General features: G+C 42.0%; 1 protein-coding gene across 1 annotated transcript in view; it reads left to right on the top strand.

The window, feature by feature from the left end:
* LOC310723108 (glutamate receptor ionotropic, delta-1-like) overlaps positions 1-20564 on the top strand; it is a 32324-nt gene extending 11760 nt beyond the window's left edge. Inside the window, exons 3-8 of the mRNA XM_083570939.1 lie at positions 4667-4828; positions 5980-6099; positions 17360-17461; positions 17854-18051; positions 18616-18940; positions 20250-20564. Of these exons, the coding sequence (XP_083427065.1) occupies positions 4667-4828; positions 5980-6099; positions 17360-17461; positions 17854-18051; positions 18616-18940; positions 20250-20524 (1182 nt within the window). The 3' untranslated portion in view covers positions 20525-20564. The remainder of the gene's footprint in view (positions 1-4666; positions 4829-5979; positions 6100-17359; positions 17462-17853; positions 18052-18615; positions 18941-20249) is intronic.
* Positions 20565-21625: the final 1061 nt, after the last annotated feature.

Raw genomic sequence — 21625 nt, 5'->3', positions numbered from 1 at the left:
CTCCAAACACACTTCATACACCACATACACACTCCATACAGCACATACACACTCCATACACCATATACACACTCCATACACACTCCATACAACACATACACACTCCATACACACTCCATACACCACATACACACTCCATACACTCCATACACACTCTGTACACACTCCATACACCACATACACACTCCATACACACTCCATACACACTCCATACACACTCCATACACACTCTGTACACACTCTGTACACACTGCATACACTCCATACACCACATACACACTCCATACACCACATACACTCTGTACCCACTCCATACACCACATACACACTCCATACACACTCCATTAACAACATACACTTTGTACCCACTCCATACACTCAATACACCACATACACACTTCATACACACTTCATACACACTTCATACTCCACATACACACTCCATACACCACATACACACTCTGTACACACTCCATACACCACATACAGACTCTATACACACTTCATACTTCACATACACACTCCATACACCACATACACACTCCATACAGCACATACACACTCAATACACCATATACACACTCCATACACCACATACACACTCCATACACACTCCATACACCACATACACACTCCATACACTCCATATACACTCTATACACACTCCATACACACTCTGTACACACACCATACAATCCATACACCACATACACACTCCATACACCACATACACACTCCATACACACTTTATACACACTCTATACACACTCCATACACACTCTAAACAGACTCTATAAACACTCTAAACACACTCCATACAATCCATACACCACATACACACTCCATACACACTCAATACACCACATACACACTCCATACACACTCCATACACTCCATACACACTCTAAACACACTCCATACACACTCTGTACACACTCCATACACTCCATACACCACATACACACTCCATACACCACATACACACTCCATACACACTCTATACTCCATACACACTCTGTACACACTCCATACACACTCTGTACACACTCCATACAATCCATACACCACATACACACTCCATACACCACATACACACTCCATACACACTCTAAACACACTCCATACACACTCTAAACACACTCCATACAATCCATACACCACATACACACCCCATACACACTCCATACACCACATACACACTCCATACACTCCATACACACTTTAAACACACTCCATACACACTCTGTACACACTCCATACACCACATACACACTTCATACACCACATACACACTCCATACACACTCTATACACACTCCATACACACTCTGTACACACTCCATACACCACATACACACTCAATATACACTCCATACACCACATACACACTCCATACACTCCATACACACTCTGTACACACTCCATACACCATTTACACACTCCATACACTCTGTACACACTCTGTATACACTCCATACACCACATACACACTTCATACACCACATACACATTCTGTACACACTCCATACACCACATACACACTCCATACACCACATACACACTCTGTACACACTCCATACACCACATACACACTCTGTACACACTCCATACACCACATACACACTCTATACACCACATACACACTCCATACACCAAATACACACTCCATACACTCTGTACACAGTCCATACACCACATACACACTCTATACACCACATACACACTCCATACACCACATACGCACTCTGTACACAGTCCATACACCACATGCACACTCTATACACCACATACACACTCCATACACCACATACACACTCTGTACACAGTCCATACACCACACACACACTCCATACACCACATACACACTCCATACACTCTGTACACACTTAGTACACACTCCATACACCACATACACACTTCATACACCACATACATACTCTGTACACAGTCTTTGCACCACATACACACTCCATACACCAAATACACACTCTGTACACACTCCATACACCACATACACACTACATACACTACATACACACTCTGTACACTCTCTATACACCACATACACACTCTATACACCACATACACACTCTTTACACACTTAATACACCACATACACACTCCATACACTACATACACACTCTGTACACACTCCATACACCACATACATACTTCATACACTCTGTACACACACCATACACTACATACACACTCTGTACAGACTCCATACACCACATACACACTTCATACACTACATACACACTCCATACACCACATACACACTCTGTACACAGTCCATACACCACATACACACTCTGTACACAGTCCATACACCACACACACACTCCATACACCACATACACACTCCATACACTCTGTACACACTTTGTACACACTCCATACACCACATACACACTTCATACACCACATACATACTCTGTACAGTTTTTGCACCACATACACACTCCATACACCAAATACACACTCTGTACACACTCCATACACCACATACACACTACATACACTACATACACACTCTGTACACTCTCTATACACCACATACACACTCCATACACCACATACACACTCTTTACACACTTAATACACCACATACACACTCCATACACTACATACACACTCTGTACACACTCCATACACCACATACATACTTCATACACTCTGTACACACACCATACACTACATACACACTCTGTACAGACTCCATACACCACATACACACTTCATACACTACATACACACTCCATACACCACATACACACTCTGTACAGACTCCATACACTCCATACACACTCTGTACAGACTCCATACACCACATACATACTTCATACACTCTGTACACACACCATACACTACATACACACTCTGTACAGACTCCATACACCACATACACACTTCATACACTACATACACACTCCATACACCACATACACACTCTGTACAGACTCCATACACTCCATACACACTCTGTACACACTCCATACACCACATACATACTTCATACACTCTGTACACACTCCATACACTCCATACACACTCTGTACACACTCCATACACCACATACATACTTCATACACTCTGTACACACTCCATACTCTGTACAGACTCCATACACCACATACATACTTCATACACTCTGTACACACACCATACACTACATACACACTCTGTACAGACTCCATACACCACATACACGCTTCATACACTACATACACACTCCATACACCACATACACACTCTGTACAGACTCCATACACTCCATACACACTCTGTACACACTCCATACACCACATACATACTTCATACACTCTGTACACACTCCATACACTACATACACACTCTGTACACACTCCATACACCACATACATACTTCATACACTCTGTACACACACCATACACTACATACACACTCTGTACAGACTCCATACACCACATACACACTTCATACACTACATACACACTCCATACACCACATACACACTCTGTACAGACTCCATACACTCCATACACACTCTGTACACACTCCATACACCACATACATACTTCATACACTCTGTACACACTCCATACACTACATACACACTCTGTACACACTCCATACACCACATACATACTTCATACACTCTGTACACACACCATACACTACATACACACTCCATACACCACATACACACTCTGTACAGACTCCATACACCACATACACACTTCATACACTACATACACACTCCATACACCACATACACACTCTGTACAGACTCCATACACTCCATACATACAATCCTTGGCCAAATGATTTCAGTTAAAAAGATGAAAAAATCTTTAGCACATGCAGTCACAGTAAAATAATCAGCTTCAGCAGTGTTCTTTACACCACAGCGAGGTATTTGACTCTGTAAACATCAGAAATCTGTGAAAATCTGTGTGTCTCAGGAGCTTGATGTGAAGGTGAAGGTTGTATGGAAGCAGAAATGAGTTGCTGTCAGTGGCGATGATGCAGCGGTGTAATGACAGCATGCGGCTGTAAGACACCTTTCTGTCCTGATCAGCCTTGATGGTCTGAGGTCTGCATGTCACACAGCATCTCAGCCTCTTCCTGGAGTTTATAGCACTTGATGACACGTATCTGTGCTTCGGAGCTGTAATGTGTTGTGCCAGAGCTCTGTGTCACTCATGTAATGCAGATGTGACATCAGACACACAGTCAGGGCTTCACTCAGAGCCTCGGAGTCTGACAGAGGGATCACAGCTTCAGGAACTCGGACAAACAATAGTGTTTCTTGCTTCCTGGATGTTGGTGCCTGTTTGAGTTTTTTCTGAAACTGTGGATCTCATGGGATCTACACACACATGGGATCCACACACACACACACACACACACACACACACACACACACACACACACACACAGTTTATACACACTGATATTTCCACAATTGCTTTATAAAGAGGATTATACATCTTGCGCATCTACATGAATAAGTAAATCCCACTTTTCTCAGAATGTGTGATGTTTCTCCACCCTGTGATGCAGCAGGAGCAGCAACTCCAAACCTGATTTCGAGTGGAATCATCTCCTTAAGTGTTTAGAGCTACATGATGGGAGGGAACTGAATAAATCCTCTTTCTCTTTCTCTTTCTCTATCTCTCAGGTGTCCAACCTGTACCTGTATGATAGCGTGTTGATGCTCGCCAATGCATTCTACAGGAAGTTAGAGGACAGGAAGTGGCACAGCATGGCCAGCCTGAACTGCATACGGAAGTCCACCAAGCCCTGGAATGGAGGCTGGTCCATGCTGGAGACCATCCAGAAGGTACACCATATTTCACTGAGAGGTGAAGCTGTTAACAGGAAGTCCTCAGTCTCCACTTGCTTGACCTTGTTATCTGAAAGACTTCAGGTCAGGCCCAAGAATCTAAAAGTGACAAATCCCCAGAGTTGTAGAATAAACAATGCAGTATTTCTGAGTGTCTGACTGACAGACACGTCAAGTCAAGTCAAGTCAAGTTTATTTGTATAGCGCTTTTCACAACAGACATTGTCTCAAAGCAGCTTTACAGAAAACAACAGTGAAGGTGAATGGTGTGCGTTTGTCCCTGATGAGCAGCCGTGGCGACAGTGGCAAGGAGAAACTCCCTTAGATGATATGAGGAAGAAACCTTGAGAGGAACCAGACTCAAAGGGGAACCCATCCTCATATGGGTGACATCAAAAGTTTGGTCATAAATCTTTCAACAATACAGAACAATTTGTGATCATCATAGATCCAGCATCAGCTTCTCCATGCCAGGGCCTTTAAACACTCTGCATCTACTTCTCCATGATCATCCATAGGTCCATAATCTTCACGAGGTGGGACGTGACTGGAGCTGGCCAAACCTCAGGAAGCCTCGGGATGGGGAGAGAAAGAGAAGCAGTGGAGAGGAATTAGCGTAGCTGCTGTTCATGATATTAACAGCACAAGTTGATAATGTGCATGTAATCATATATTCTGGAGCACAAGGTTGTGATGTGATGTGTGTGATGTGTGTTATGTGTAGGCTTTGCTAAAAAGATATGTTTTTAATCTACACTTAAACTGGGAGAGTGTATCTGAACCCCGAACACTGTCAGGAAGACTATTCCAGAGTTTAGGAGCTAAATGTGAAAATGCTCTACCGCCTTTAGTGGACTTTGCTATTCTAGGACGTGTTTATATGAGTTGTGTTCTTCCACACGTCTCTAACGTATCTGTCTGAAAGGTCAATCAAGGGTCTGCATGTGTCCCCATCATTTCATCTATCTTCTATCTTTCTTCTGTTATGGATCTTTGAATTTCTAAAAGCCTCTTCAGTGTACTGAGGTTTCTGATCTACAGTCTAAACACTGATTATTTGCTTCTCATATGATCTCATAGGGCTTATAAAGAAATTTCATACGAATAACAATGTCTTGCTAATCTAGCAGATGGTTCTCTCTTGTCAGGGTCGCATCACCGGCCTCACTGGAATCATGGACTTCATGGACAACGGATCCAACTCACATGTTCAGTTCGAGATTTTAGGCACCAGCTTCAGTGAGACCTTCGGAAAGGACATCAAACGGGTAGGATTTATATCTTGTGTTAGAAATGAGATCTCCCAATGTTTATTTACTGAGCGGTTTCATTCTTCTTCATGATGGACTGAAATGAAGCTGCAAGCGCAAAACTAATGGTATTTCCAGTGTCCAGTTCAGTGACACTGCGCTAACTCTAGTTTCTTTTTATACCCCTGCCATTGTTGTGCACTTAAAGACTAAACACACTTGCGGTCCGACGCTTAATAAGTTCTTGAGGAAATTTAGATTGTAACTCTGTTCTGGACTGAAAAAGGGCTGCACGTACACGTGGACCGAACAGAAACCCCCGTATTGAAACATTTCAGTACAATATAATATATAATCATGTAAAATGCAGCTGTTACTATTCATTTCTATTTACATATTTAGAAGTGAACAGGTGTGATGTAGATCTCTGACAGGTGAAGATCTTTTTGATATGAAGTTATTAAATTGTGTGTAAAATGTGGGAGTTTATTGTCTACTGCTAATAAAATCTGAGAGTAAAACAGGAAGTGACAGAAACACGGCAGACGAAGCGTTTGTGTAGCTGCGCCTCTTTCATCAGGTTTTATTGCGGTTCAAGAAAATAATTTACTCGTTTTCCATCCTGATGCGACTACGTTTACCATACTGAGATAAAAATAACAATAATGCACCTTCCAAGCATGTCAGGGTGTGTGTGTGTGTGTGTGTGTGTGTGTGTGTGTGTGTGTGTGTGTGTGTGTGCGTGTGTGTGTGTGTGTGTGAAGACATTGCAAACTATCAGTCATTATCAGAAAGTGAATAAAAAACAATAATGTATATTTAATATCAGCTTCATAGCAATGCATTTAGCACATTTATCATTAAGGGGAGAAGAACAGAACGTCCTGATGATGTGAAAGTTACACTACATGGACCCCTTGACAACACCATACATATAAGACCACCATACACCTCACACCTGCATGGTTTATCTTAAGGTTTCTGCTATTTTGAGAGTTTTGATGGAATACAGATATAGAAGATAAACTAGAATATGATATAAATGATGTGTAGCTATAATCATACAGAGTAGAGTAGCGTATGATAGAGAACATACCAAGTGCTGGAGAACTGCCGGGTGATTACAAGAGTGTATCTTCTGTATCTCCTCTTGGATGGAAGGAGGTTAAACAGTTTGTGACTGGGACAGGAGCAGTCCCTGATGATGTTGTATGTTCTGCACAGGCAGAACCTGCAACATGGTGTAGATTACAGGTTTGAGTGGCAGTGATGTATTATGAGAGCGTTAGTTTGGAAGCTACGCTAGTTAGCGTATCTGATTAGAGATCGTTTGGAACACGGCTAGTTCTACCAAAAATCATGCATCAAAGAATAAAGTGTTTCATTGGAAGTGAAAATGAGAGCATTAGATTATATTAGATGATGAAATGATAGAAGCAGCAGCAGATCTTTAACAAGGTTATGGAGGTTAATTTTCTGAAAAGGAAGATGAGTAAGTGAAGTCTCATGTTAGTCGTATATTCCACACCTTCAATGCAGAAAACATTTAAATAGAGACTGTGAAAAGATTATTCATTCACACGTACATCATGAAAACAACACACACACACACACACACACACACACACACACACACACACACACACACACACACACACACTCGCTCTCTCGTGTTTTTTGTGCACACATTTTCTCACTACCAATATTAAGATTCACTGATTTTGTTTTCAAGAGTCAAAGTTTGATTTGAACTGAAACACTCGAGCAGAACACGCATGGAAACACTCGCAGCAGAACACGCATGGAAACACTCGCAACAGAACACGCATGGAAACACTCGCAACAGAACACGCATGGAAACACTCGCAGCAGAACACGCATGGAAACACTCGAGCAGAACACGCATGGAAACACTCGAGCAGAAGACGCATGGAAACACTCGAGCAGAACACGCATGGAAACACTCGCAGCAGAACACGCATGGAAACACTCGCAACAGAACACGCATGGAAACACTCGCAACAGAACACGCATGGAAACACTCGCAGCAGAACACGCATGGAAACACTCGAGCAGAACACGCATGGAAACACTCGCAGCAGAACACGCATGGAAACACTCGAGCAGAACACGCATGGAAACACTCGAGCAGAAGACGCATGGAAACACTCGAGCAGAACACGCATGGAAACACTCGCAGCAGAACACGCATGGAAACACTCGCAACAGAACACGCATGGAAACACTCGCAACAGAACACGCATGGAAACACTCGCAGCAGAACACGCATGGAAACACTCGAGCAGAACACGCATGGAAACACTCGCAGCAGAACACGCATGGAAACACTCGAGCAGAACACGCATGGAAACACTCGCAACAGAACACGCATGGAAACACTCGAGCAGAACACGCATGGAAACACTCGCAGCAGAACACGCATGGAAACACTCGAGCAGAACACGCATGGAAACACTCGAGCAGAACACGCATGGAAACACTCGAGCAGAACACGCATGGAAACACTCGCAGCAGAACACGCATGGAAACACTCGAGCAGAACACGCATGGAAACACTCGCAGCAGAACACGCATGGAAACACTCGAGCAGAACACGCATGGAAACACTCGAGCAGAACACGCATGGAAACACTCGCAACAGAACACGCATGGAAACACTCGAGCAGAACACGCATGGAAACACTCGAGCAGAACACGCATGGAAACACTCGCAGCAGAACACGCATGGAAACACTCGAGCAGAACACGCATGGAAACACTCGAGCAGAACACGCATGGAAACACTCGCAGCAGAACACGCATGGAAACACTCGAGCAGAACACGCATGGAAACACTCGCAGCAGAACACGCATGGAAACACTCGAGCAGAACACGCATGGAAACACTCGCAGCAGAACACGCATGGAAACACTCAAACAGAACACGCATGGAAACACTCAAACAGAACACGCATGAAAACACTCGCAGCAGAACACGCATGGAAACACTCGAGCAGAACACTTGCAGCAGAACACGCATGAAAACACTCGAGCAGAACACGCATGGAAACACTCGAGCAGAACACGCATGAAAACACTCGAGCAGAACACGCATGGAAACACTCGAGCAGAACACGCATGAAAACACTCGAGCAGAACACGCATGGAAACACTCGCAGCAGAACACGCATGGAAACACTCGCAGCAGAACACTTGCAGCAGAACACGCATGGAAACACTCTGAAATAAACGTATGGTTCTGTTTCATCTCACTCATTACACGCCAGACTGGAGCCTCACTTCTGCTCAGCACAGCTCATTTTATTATGGCTGAATAAATTACAGTGATAGTCATGAAATTCTCAGACAAGCTGCAGACTTTAGCCTTCTGTTTATTTCTCATTCAGTCTGCAATTTTACTGTCTGAGATTTTTTTATTTGCATGTAACTACACATACACCAAAAATGCTCTTTAAGTGTAACCTGGACTGGTTTACATGTCCATGTGGTGCAGTATGGACCATGGCACAGTGGGTTTATGTTGACATGGATGCTGCCATGTAATTCCAACCCAGTTATGTAGCAGATCATCAGGTGCTCACCTGCAGACACTATGGCGTTTAACCCTAATCCACCAAGGTAGGATGTTCTATACCTTGTTCTATAAGGTTGCAAGTGTAGTTGATAGAAATAAGGTTCCTCCACAAGCTTGCTGAGATTCCTCTCTGTAGTATACTACAATAATCAGAGTTAATAATTCTCTAAATCTGCCAGTTCCAGCTCATGTATTTCACCCCTAGACCTTTATGTTCTTCCTGAACCAGTTCACCTCTTAATCCCCTCGTTATGATGTCACGTCTACAGAAGCCATCAGTATAATAGAGAAGTGCAGTAGATCAGAGCTGCATCACCCACAGGATCTCATACAGTCACAATGAACTTCATCACTAAAGCAACAAACACAATGATCACAATTCAACACGTCTCCTTTCACTGGAGCCACAACCTCACCTCCACATACATCATCTCCAGCAGCCTCATCACACACACACACACACACACACACACACACACACACACACACACACACACACACATACATTTCTACAAATTCTACAGGAAGAAAACAAAAAAAAGTGTAAACGGTTCATTATTTATGAGATTGTGCTGCAGATGCAGTCTGTGAGCTCTGACTAGTGACGCTCTCCAACCGTCCAATCAGAGGACGTGAGAATGCTGATGTTATTGTATTAAATATATTTAAAGGTCAATCTGTGTTTCTGCCACTGGAACCTGGAGATGGTTTGGACAATCCCAAGTCTCCTGATAGAGCTGTATATACTCACTGTAGAGATATTTTACAATTGGTTTGGGAACATTTAGAGATCCCTTACAAGGTTCTGAAATCTGTGGCTGGTGTTCGAGCTTCACAGCATGTTACAATCTCCAGCTCCATCAGAAAAGGTGAAAGGAAAAACAAATCTAAGAGTCATCTGAGGTGTGACATGAGAAGTCTCTGGTGCATTATCCTGGTCAGTACGGTGGTGGATCTGGAGTGAACACTGGGTGTGGGGCAGGAATCCTGGGGCACTTTGGCTTGGCCGTTCCACACACTGGCATGTTTTTGGATTTGGAGTCTGTGGAAATGAAAATCCACAAATATTAAGTGCACATTTAAATCTATACGTAGTCAAAAATATAAGCTCAGATGTAAGATCATGTGATATGTAGGGAAGAGATACTCCATATGTTTTTATATGGGGCATGTAGCATGGAGTGGGTGGATTGGGTTTTTATTCAGAATACCAGCGTTGACTTGAGGGGAACAACATCAGGAAGCACATGTTAAAAATCTCAATCTTTACTTTCATAATTCTGGATATTTATATGTATTTATTTATTTCTTTTTTTCATGCTTTGTTTTTGTTTTCAGCAATCCTCTGCCTCCCATCACTCATACAGAAATCAAGAGTAATGTAAATTACAGGAGAGAGAACCGAAACAGTCCACTGCTAATGAAGATTTAATCACCCTGCATCCCGACTTGAATTATGAACCCAGCATATCACATTATGGCCATTAGGTTTCCGAGACCATGGCCATTTAGCTTGCACACACACACACACACACACACACACACACACACACACACACTCTCTCCCACAGGGCAATGGTCTCCCCTCACACACTCGGCACATTTATTAGCTGTAATGAAAGGCAAAGACAGCTAATGGCACGTCAAGTGCACTCAGTGCCGTTGTTGTTCTTTATTAGAGTCTCAGCCTCAGTCACCAAATCCAGCACCTCCCAACAAGACCTTCATCCAGCCGACTCCATCTCCACTTACTATGGAGACAAATGGGGAGCGCTTCTGTTTATTCGACATCTGGCAAAGACACATTCTCTACATCTCCAAGCCGAATGTGAAATGTTTTAGAGGCTGAAGGAAAGCAGGAAACTCGCAGCCTGCTATTGTGAGCCGATCAGACGTCAGTCTCCGTGTCGTATCCTCCTTCGTCTTATCTTAATCTCCAATTTCTCTTCTTCTTGCTCCTGCGTTTTTTCCTCAGCAGATGGAGCAGCTCATAGATTAAGAGTAATGGAGATTGAGGTGTTATTTTCTTGTTCCTGTTCTCTTTCATTCTCAGCGGAGTGATTTTTTTTTTCATCTATGCATTTACCACTCCTCGTAGCTTCGATTTCTCTGAGACAATTTTGCTCGGCGAGAGAGAGCCATGGTTTTCTGGAATCACATTTAAGAAAATACAAGTGGGTCTTCTAGAAAATCAAATAAGCAGAGATGTAACAAGGTGGGAATTGCATCCTCTTTTTTCCCTTCACGCTCGGTGCACGCAATCAGACTTTCTGCTGTAAAAAACTCATTGAGGAATGTAAGATGGCTAAGCTTCTAGCAGATACTACAACATTTGCAAGATTTGTTTTGCTGCTGTTTATGGGAAATAATAAGAAAATGGTACCAAACATAAACTCCGAGATTGAGCAACTGTCAAGCTCACAGCATCCTCTCTGTCCACGCATTAACCCTGCTGTACTGTTTCCCTCGGGTTAACTGGAGATGATGAGTGAGCTCATAGTTTTGCTCATTTCTGAAAAAGATACAAGCTGAGAGTGCTGCAAATCTCATTTCCTAATGTGACAGAATCCATTACCTTCTTCACAAACCAAAAAATAGCTAATTTTTCTTTGTGCAGTTTCGTTGCACTTCACACGGTAATTATGTGCACTTTCCCACTGTTCTGTTTTTCAGTGGTGAAATGCTTTTCTTTTTGTTTTTGCTTATTTTTTGACACGTTTTTGTGCACTTCACATGAACAAACTGAAAAATAAATAATTGGACTACAGTTATGGACAAATTTAAATAAAATATTAACATATTTATATAGAAAAAAATAATCAGCGTATGGCCTGGATCTTCTGGTGCTGAGAGGCCTGGTGCAGATCCCACCTTGAACTGGGGGCTTGGCAAACATCTCCAGGACTTAAGGGAACAAACTGAAGTATGGTGTTACCTTCATCTATGACTGAGTTGGTTGTCCAGATAAATTGAGAGGTTACGAAATCCCCCTGTGTGATAAGGCCTACAAGCCCATTTTGGAATAGCACAGTAAGAAGCCTCCTGATTCCACTGAATTAACAGTCACTGAAAGGGAAGTAATGGTTCCTTTAAACCATCAACAACAAAGGCATTTGTTGGTTTTTAAGAAATGAGCAAAGAACAAAGACACCTAAATTCAACCAACTCAGCAACAAGCAAAAAACAGTCGAGCTAAAACACTAAAACAACACAAAGGCAAGTCGAGATAAAACACAAACAAACACACTTGTAACTGTCGTTATCTGGTGTTTAGAGGCTGTATGGTCGTAAACGTTGTAATATACTGTAGTATATTTGTGTGTGATAAAATACAGCAACAGTAAGAAATAATTATATTTATAACTAATGAGAAATGAGAAATAAGAAATGAGATGACGTTGAGGATGAAATATCTTTTATTGCTAAAGAGTCCTTCAGTCTTCATCCTGATCCACCATCCGTCATGTCCTGAATTTCATTTGTCACTGTAGTGAAAAGTTTGACACAGAGCGGGGAAATGGGACAGTTGTTGATGAATTGGTTGGCCAGTTTGCTAAGCCTCAGGCTCGTGGAGATCATCACTCCATGCTGACGAGTGGACGTGATGGACAGAGCAGCAGCGTGACATTTAACCCCATCACGTTTACCAGCTGACCTTGGCTTTAACTTTGCTAGGAAGAGGGAAACTGTCTGAGATGGAGCACTGTGCTGAACTGGAGGATCATCTGCAAGGTTTTGAGAGATTTCTTTTTCTGCACATTAAATCCAGGCTGTAGAACGTATACATTTATATACAGAATAAGAAGTGGAGATTGTAAGGAACAGCACTGAGTCTGAAGCAGGATTAAAGTGTTGTGTGAAACAGCAGCCAGGTGAAAGTGTAAAAGTGCTACAGGATGTTAGAGCTCTACTCTACTCTAAGAGCTGAACACACCACTGTAAAGGATTTGGTCCATAACAAATAGTTCAGGTTGAGAAAAGGGTTTTATAATCACCTACAGTCCTGAGTCCTAAACACAGAATAAACACTAACTCTAAATGGATCTCCGTGTGCCATCACAGCTCCTCACTCATTATTTTTTATATAAGAACAGCAGTTTATTGTGTTTTTTTAATCAATTCTAGTTGAGATTTGATCAGACAGACATAATAATTAGGCAGAACGAGTTCCTGTCTGATAATCCATTTTGCATCGTGTCTCCATGTTCTTTATACTCCTGTTTTAATAAAGCAAGAAAGCAGCAATAAAAAGAGAAAATGGCGCTCCTGGCGCATGTAAGCTTCACACAAAGTTTTGTCTCCATTTTGGGAAATCTGTAATAGGATGATCCTTCCTGCTCTCAGCTTCTGCATCCGGGGGCTTTCGTCGAGATCTACTGTACTCTATAAATGTCGTCTCTGCAGTTTGTCTTTATTTTCACTTTGTGTTTGTTCGGGCTCTGGCTCAGCACGGAAATGAGGGTTTTTATGAGGGTTTCGCTAAAGCAAGTTTTCTGCAAGCACCTTGAGTGAAGAGCAGAGCTGCTGCTGCTGGAGGGGCCTTCATGTGTGTAATCAAGGAACCTCTGGTGCTGCTGGAATCACTAAAGGGTTATCGGAATATTATGTACTGGAAAAATGGTATTTCGAAGCCCTAGGCTGGCGAACCCTAGTGCGCCCACTGCATTTTATTATTGCCAAACCACAGCACAGCAAAATATTACAGAGAAGCTGGAAGAGAAATGTTCTGACGCCGAGGAATGAGCATGGACTGAAGATCTTCATTTAACATTCTCATCAGTATCAGACACTCAAAAAACACCCCATACATCATACATGTGCTGCATTTTAGGAATGTTATTGATTTAATCCTGATTATGATGTGTGTGTGTGTGTGTGTGTGTGTGTGTGTGTGTGTGTGTGTGCAGATGAACTCACACACAGATTAATCTTCCACTTCGGATCATTTAATGGAATATGCTTTAGGTTGAACGCCATCCAATAGCGCGGCCTTGTGGAGAATGTTTATAGATCTCTTTATGTGGCTCTCTTTATTGGGTTCAATGTTATTGAATTAGAACTTAAACCTAAATTTATTCAGCATGTAATTCTGAATATTCATAAATGCTATTTTAGATCAGTAGATCTGTTTGGAGTGTTTCTCTCCAGCACATCTGAGAGCTTTACTGCACTAACACACCCACAAAACCAATTAGGAGGTCATCAGCCGAGGTGGTAAAAGTCCACACATCCTTCACGCAGTAGAAGTGCAGATACTGGTGTTTTAAAAGATTCTGGTAAAAGACATGTCTGACATGTACTTCAGTAAGAAGTGTTTAGTGTCATGCTGGAAACTGAACCTCACATCTAAGATCTAATGAATGTGTCCAGGCTGAAGATCCACCATGTAGAACACAAGCAGAGAAAAGATGACGATGATCAGGAATGTCTCTGTTCTCAGTCATGTTCTCATCACTGACTCCCTCTGTCTCATCCACATTAACCCCAGACTTTTCACTGCCTTCTGCCTGCTCCCAGTGAGCTTCAGAAACTAGTCTACGTCTGTGGTGTTAGAGAGACAGGAGATGAGCGTAATGACAGGAAGCAGGATGATGTGCTGAAAATGGCACAGTGGGAAGAATAAATATTGATGATGTCACCGAATAGATGAAGACTAAAGTAACGATGTAAGAAGTAGAAAGTACAGATATTTGTGTAAAAATGTAATGAATGAAAGTAAAATACTGATACCAGAGAATTCAATAGCAAAGTATTTGTACGTCATTAATCTCCTCCTCTGATCATCAGAAGTGCTGTAGAATCACTGCATCTATTCGAGTCATATTGTGGATATTTTAATATTGTAAATATTAAACACTGGTTTAGACCGAGTCTGCTCAGTGAAATAGTTCTGCCAATCGCATGCATGATGTGGTCTTGTAGTGAATTCAGACCAGGAAGCTGTAAATCAGCAGACTCCTCTATAAAACCACGTGTACTGGAAATGTTAGAAGAATATTCAAGTAAATATATAATATAGTATCAAAGCTTTGATCCACCTGTGGCTTGATTTATTCTGTTATGTATTTTTTTGATTTTTGGCACAGAGCCACTGCAATTCTTTTAGTTCCAGTAAAAAAACATTTCCAGACAAAGACATTAATCAAGATGGTCCTGTGATTACATTTGTTGATCGATGGAGGTTTGAGGCGAATCACTCGGAGAGAAATATTTCACCACCAGGATTATGTAAAGTAAAATAAAAATGCCCTAAATATTGTCTGTAGCAGGAGGCTGAAGGTCTGGAGATACAGTAATGAGTGTCTGCAGAGAACATGAAGCATGGTGGAGGTGGAGTTGGAGATGTGGTCAGGATTAACGGAGTCCTTAATGCTGAGAAATCCTTCTCCATCATGCAGTACCACCAGGAAGGCATCTGATTGTTCTTAAATTTATTCTGCAGCAGGACCTCAAACATACAGCTAATGTCATTAAGAACGATCTTCAGCTCAGAAAAGAACAAGGAGTTCATTTTGGTCTCCAAAAAGTTCTGATCTCAACATCATCAAGTCTGTCTGAGATTACAGGAAGAGACAGAAGCATTTAAGGAGCCTCCATCCACAGAAGAACTGTCCTTAGCTCACCAACATGTTTGGAAGAACCTGCCTGCTGAGTTCTTTCAAAAACTGTGTGCAAGTTTAACTAGATGTTCTGATGATGTCACCTGATGAACACTTGCATGTAAAAACTGTTCAAGTCAAGTCAAGTCAAGTTTATTTCTATTGCGCTTTTCACAACAGACATTGTCTCAAAGCAGCTTTACAGAAATCAACAGTGAAGGTGAACGGTGTGCGTTTATCCCTGATGAGCACCGTGGAGACTTGTGTTTTCACTGTTCATGGTGTTTTGCTTCTAAAGAATTGTAGGAGACTGTTTTTATTAATTACAGTCCATTTTGAGTGAAATCGTCCACAGGACCCTCACGGATCTTCAGACTGTTCATGAGAAACCAACCTTAGCAGCGGTGGTCTCCACATGTAAAAATGTCCATGCAGAGATTAAGTATCAGGATGAATTATGCAGGTCCAGAAAGAAAAAATGGACATGATCACTCTTACATCAGAATGATGATTAACTGGACCTCTGGGGGAAACAGGGAGAGAATAAAAACATGAGCAGTCGCTGTGAAATCATGAGTAAAAGCGAGAAGGTTACACACACAGATGATTAATCATAAGTGAGAGAGTAAAACTGCATCCCAGTCCTGTGCTTTGACCTAGAAATCCTAAGTGATGAGACTAACACATGGTATCTAACAAAATGTAATAACATGGTGAGCGAGATGTTCTAGACTTAATCTAGACTTGAGGAACAGTGAACTTCATATCGGGTTCTTGAATCTGTGATATAATTAACTAGAAATAAAAACTCTCTAGAACATCCTACTCTGGTGTGACATGTTCTCTACTTATATTAAGGGAAACCTGGAGACTCTGAGAAGGTTTGAGAAGAACATGATAAGACTGACTGCAGGTTTTCTCTCAAACTTTATCTCCTACGCTGGTGTCACGTCTGCACTGATGCTGGAAAAGACATTTGAATAATATTAAATAAAAGTAACTGCAGAATCGAATGAATGATTAGATAACTAGTGTGTGTGTGTGTGTGTGTGTGTGTGTGTGTGTGTGTGTGTGTGTCCTGCAGTTAGCCACATGGGACTCAGTACACGGCCTTAACGGAAGCCTGAAGGAGAGCCGGATTGAGAACGGCATGCAGGGGGTTACAGTTAAAGTCGTCACACTGCTGGTGAGAATCATTAATATTCGTATGTTTTCTTGTTTGTTTGTTTGTTTTTATGCTAAAATAATAATTTTTTGGATGTTTAATCTTGTCAAAGTAACTCCTCTATTTATTACAATATCTCAATGTCTGACTGCATACAAAATCGTTTTTTTTTTTAATTATTAGAAATGAGAGAAATATGAATAATTCAGCATTTTTCTCCATGAAATATTTATCAGACGTAGCAGTGACGTTCTTCGTGCTCCTCATTACAATGTTTTTAATATACGCTTTTATCGTTTTCTTCACACCATGCATGTCCAACAGCGCTCTGGATGAGGAGAACATGCGGCACATTTGTTCGAAATTGTCAGGAAAATCCATCACAGTAAATGATTTATGTCTTGTCTTTAAAGGAGGACCCATTTGTCATGGTAGCGGAAAACATTCTCGGCCAGCCAAAAAGGTACAAAGGATTCTCCATCGATGTTCTCGATGCCTTGGCAAAGATCCTCGGTTTCAAATATGACGTCTACCAGGTAGCAGACAGCAAGTACGGCTCTCGGCTTCCCAACGGTTCCTGGAACGGCATGATCGGGGAACTTATTAACAAGGTGAGCGCTTCAGGAGCGAAGGGAACGAGGGAACGTGTAGAACGTAGATTTCTATCCCTCTGTTCAGATCCTCCTGCTTTGTGAGAAATCAATTAGCGTGTAGCTTGTAAGGGGTTTTTTTTGTTAAAGCTCCAGCTCGCAAATTATTCCTGAGACTGAATTTAAAAGCGCAAGTCATTTATTAAAGATCCAAATTAGGAGACAGACTCGTGGTCAGACACAGGCAGGGGTCAAAGGTCAGAGCAATGCAGGGCAATTAAAAAGCAATGTGAACGTGCAGGGCATAATAACAAGAACAATCAAAAAGAATAAACCTGAACAATAAAAGGTGATGAATATAAACAGGAGGAAGTCAGTGAGGGAAGGAGAAGCTGGTGAGATGGAGATAATGAGCAGAGTGGATCAGAGTGGATTCAGTTCTCACACAAACCTGCGATTATGTTCAGGACAAACCTCCAGATCACAGATTTCTCTTAGAACTTTACATTTTTTATTTTATTTGAATGTTTAATTAAATTGGGAACATCAGGTTCTGGTTCTGATCCGTGATTGATGTGTGTGCAGAGAGCCGATCTGGCCGTCTCCGCCATCACCATCACACCTGAGCGAGAGAACGTTGTGGACTTCAGCAAACGCTATATGGATTATTCTGTGGGGATTCTGATGCGCAAACCAGAAGAAAAGATCAACATCTTCTCCTTGTTTGCTCCGTTTGACCTGGCCGTGTGGGCCTGCATCGCAGCTGCCATCCCGGTGGTCGGAGTTCTGATCTTCCTGCTGAACCGCATGCAGTCGCTGCGCTGCCAGAATCCTCCAGGAGCTCCGTCGTCTATATCCAACTCCCTACACAGCGCAGTGTGGCTCGTTTACGGCGCCTTCGTACACCAGGGTAAGGGTGGAAAACACGCCGTGAGTTTAAATCCCTGCCACACCAAGCTGCCACTCATGGGCCCCTGAGCAAGGCCCCTGACCCCATAGCTGCTCAGTTGTAGTAATGAGATAAATGTTAACGTTAGTGGACTAATTCATGAGCCGTTTATAAATTTCTGTTCTGTCTGTCTGGTGAAATATTATACCTCAATTCCAATTTTCTTAATAAATCTCCAAGTTCAATATGATGTTGAAGGTTAGAAACATCTTCAGTCTCACCATAGAGATGATCTGCTGTGTGAACTCGACCCAACCCCATTACTCAACCCACTGTGTGACTGGTCACACACATGCTCAGACTTATACTTCTTCCAGAAAGAAAGGATCAGTTACTGTAGTGGAAATGGTCAGGATATTTTAACAGCACCACCTGCTGGACAGGAGAACTGCCGTGCGACGGTTAACGCTAAAGCGCATGGAGAGAATTTAGAAGATAGAAATATGTATTTTGGTGAAATGTTTGTCATTGTGTCATATCCCTGCTCCTGATGTGAGATGTGAGTGCACTGACCTCCAGCATTCCCTGATGCTCTGAGACTGTAGTAAACACCATGGGGTTTAAAGAACAGTTCCTAAAGACCGGAGATGTGCTGGAGGTGCCTTTGTGCGGAGACACTGAGTAACGGCTTTGTCTGATCCAAAAAGCAAAAAAAACGCAAGCTCAGCAAATGTGACGCTCCATCTGCATCTATTACCACCTGGCACGCTGCCACCGAAGCGGTTTTATGCCAAGCAGCCTGTAATTAAATCAGGGGAGGCCCTGTCCCATTGGTCCTTAGCCTGCCACCATCTAATCTTTGCAATGATTGATAGATGTTGCACAAAAGGCTCTGCAATGAATCTATGCAAGGTCTCAGTGTCTGTCCTTTTATTGAGCATGGTGGAATTAGCATGTGTCTAATAAGCTCAGAGCAACACGTCTGTTGGTCCCAACATCACCACCGGACTCTGGGAGATCAGGATTAACTGTCAGCTTTCTTTTCTAATAGAAAATTGATTTGTAGAAAGTTCCTTACAAAGTGATTCTAATACATTGATGTGTGAGCTGTAGCTCCAGGGACAGTTGATAAGATCCAACCGCTAAAGAGAAAACTGCAATTCTGTAGATTTTAAACCTGCATTTATTTCAATAATGAATCATTTTATATTCCTTTAAATATTTGACTTCTTTAAGATATGATGAGTTTTTCCAGAGTTTGAGACTCGTGATGAGATTAGATTTGGTTGTTAAGAGCAGTAAATGATCACGCTCGGTCCTGCTGGTCCAGGTGGAGACTCGGCTGTGGGTTCGGTGGCATTGAGGATTGTGATGGGAAGCTGGTGGCTCTTCACCTTAATCGTGTGCTCCTCATACACCGCTAACCTGGCAGCGTACCTCACCGTGTCCCGCATGGACAACACCATACGGTACGTCAAACATCCTGTTTTTCTGCATTTCTTGTATTTCAGGCTGCACCTTTCACGCGGAAATGCTCTCGCACGCACATCTGACGCTCTTCTGTTTACTTCTCGGCTCGGAGCAGAGCGTGCTAACACTCCGTAATCTTAGTACACTGGAGGAACAGGTCAATGCAATAGAAACCCATGTTTGTTTTGTACAATAATTTTTTTTATTTGACAAAAGTGTGCACTAATAAAAGTGTGTAAAAAAGTCACACAATTAAGCTAATGCTAAAACGAATGCTTTTATAATTCTGCTCTTTTCATCACTACGGGAGAATCAGAGCGACCTGTTCTGCCATGCTGTTCTTCTTCTTCTCCTTATTATTATTATTATTATTATTATTATTGGACTTTTATCAGGAGAATTTGGGTTAGAGTGACTTACGCATGCACATTTCACTCCGACTCTGCACGTGGTTTTATAGATTTATAACCCCGAGTTTTTTTATAAAAACTTTTTCAGGACAAAAACGTTTTCATCATCATTCCACTCTCGTGGTTCAGCAGCAGCACAGAATAGCACTTCATCCAGCACATCCTTTTATCATACACTCAATTTATTGATATTGTGAGATGAAGAACAGAATCCAGCGTAACAAAGACACGTCCTTTTCTGCACAAACTCCGCCCCTCACGTGTAAATCACACGTCACTTCTGAAAAAAGGACATTTCAGTAATAAATCCTCACTGAACCTTTAAACAAACTCCATGAAGATGCGTTCATTCTGACACAGAAACATCTCCAGGATGAAACTCTGCTGAAGAAATCACCTTCTCACCATCTTCATCATGTTCTTCTTCCTCCTTCTTTTCCTTCATAACATTATAGACCTATTTTTTTATTCTGGAGGGATTTATTTCTATTTTGTGAAGGTGAAGGTGATGAAATCTGTTACAGACAGAAATAAAAAGACGTTTGTGTAATCATGGATCACAGAGAGGCGTAAATCAGGATAAACCTCACCGAGAGATGAAAACTGATGATCTCACCATGTAATCGTCTCTCCTGCTTTTCACCAAGATGCTGTTTTCTGACACTTTTTCTTTCCTTTTATTCGTCATTTAGTTGTTTTTTTTCTAAACTTTCTTCCCTGTTGGTGTGAGTTTTCCTTTCTACTGATCTGTGTGAAAGCCTCAGCAGGAAACCAGGCTGTCGTCTCTACACGCCGCCATTAACATGAAACTAATGTGCCATTTGTC

The sequence above is a fragment of the Silurus aristotelis genome (assembly GCF_946808225.1).
Source record: "Silurus aristotelis genome assembly, contig: scaffold_142, whole genome shotgun sequence".
Lineage (NCBI taxonomy): Eukaryota > Metazoa > Chordata > Actinopteri > Siluriformes > Siluridae > Silurus > Silurus aristotelis.
Note: the sequence above shows the minus strand (reverse complement) of the source record. Positions and strands in the feature narration are given on the sequence as shown.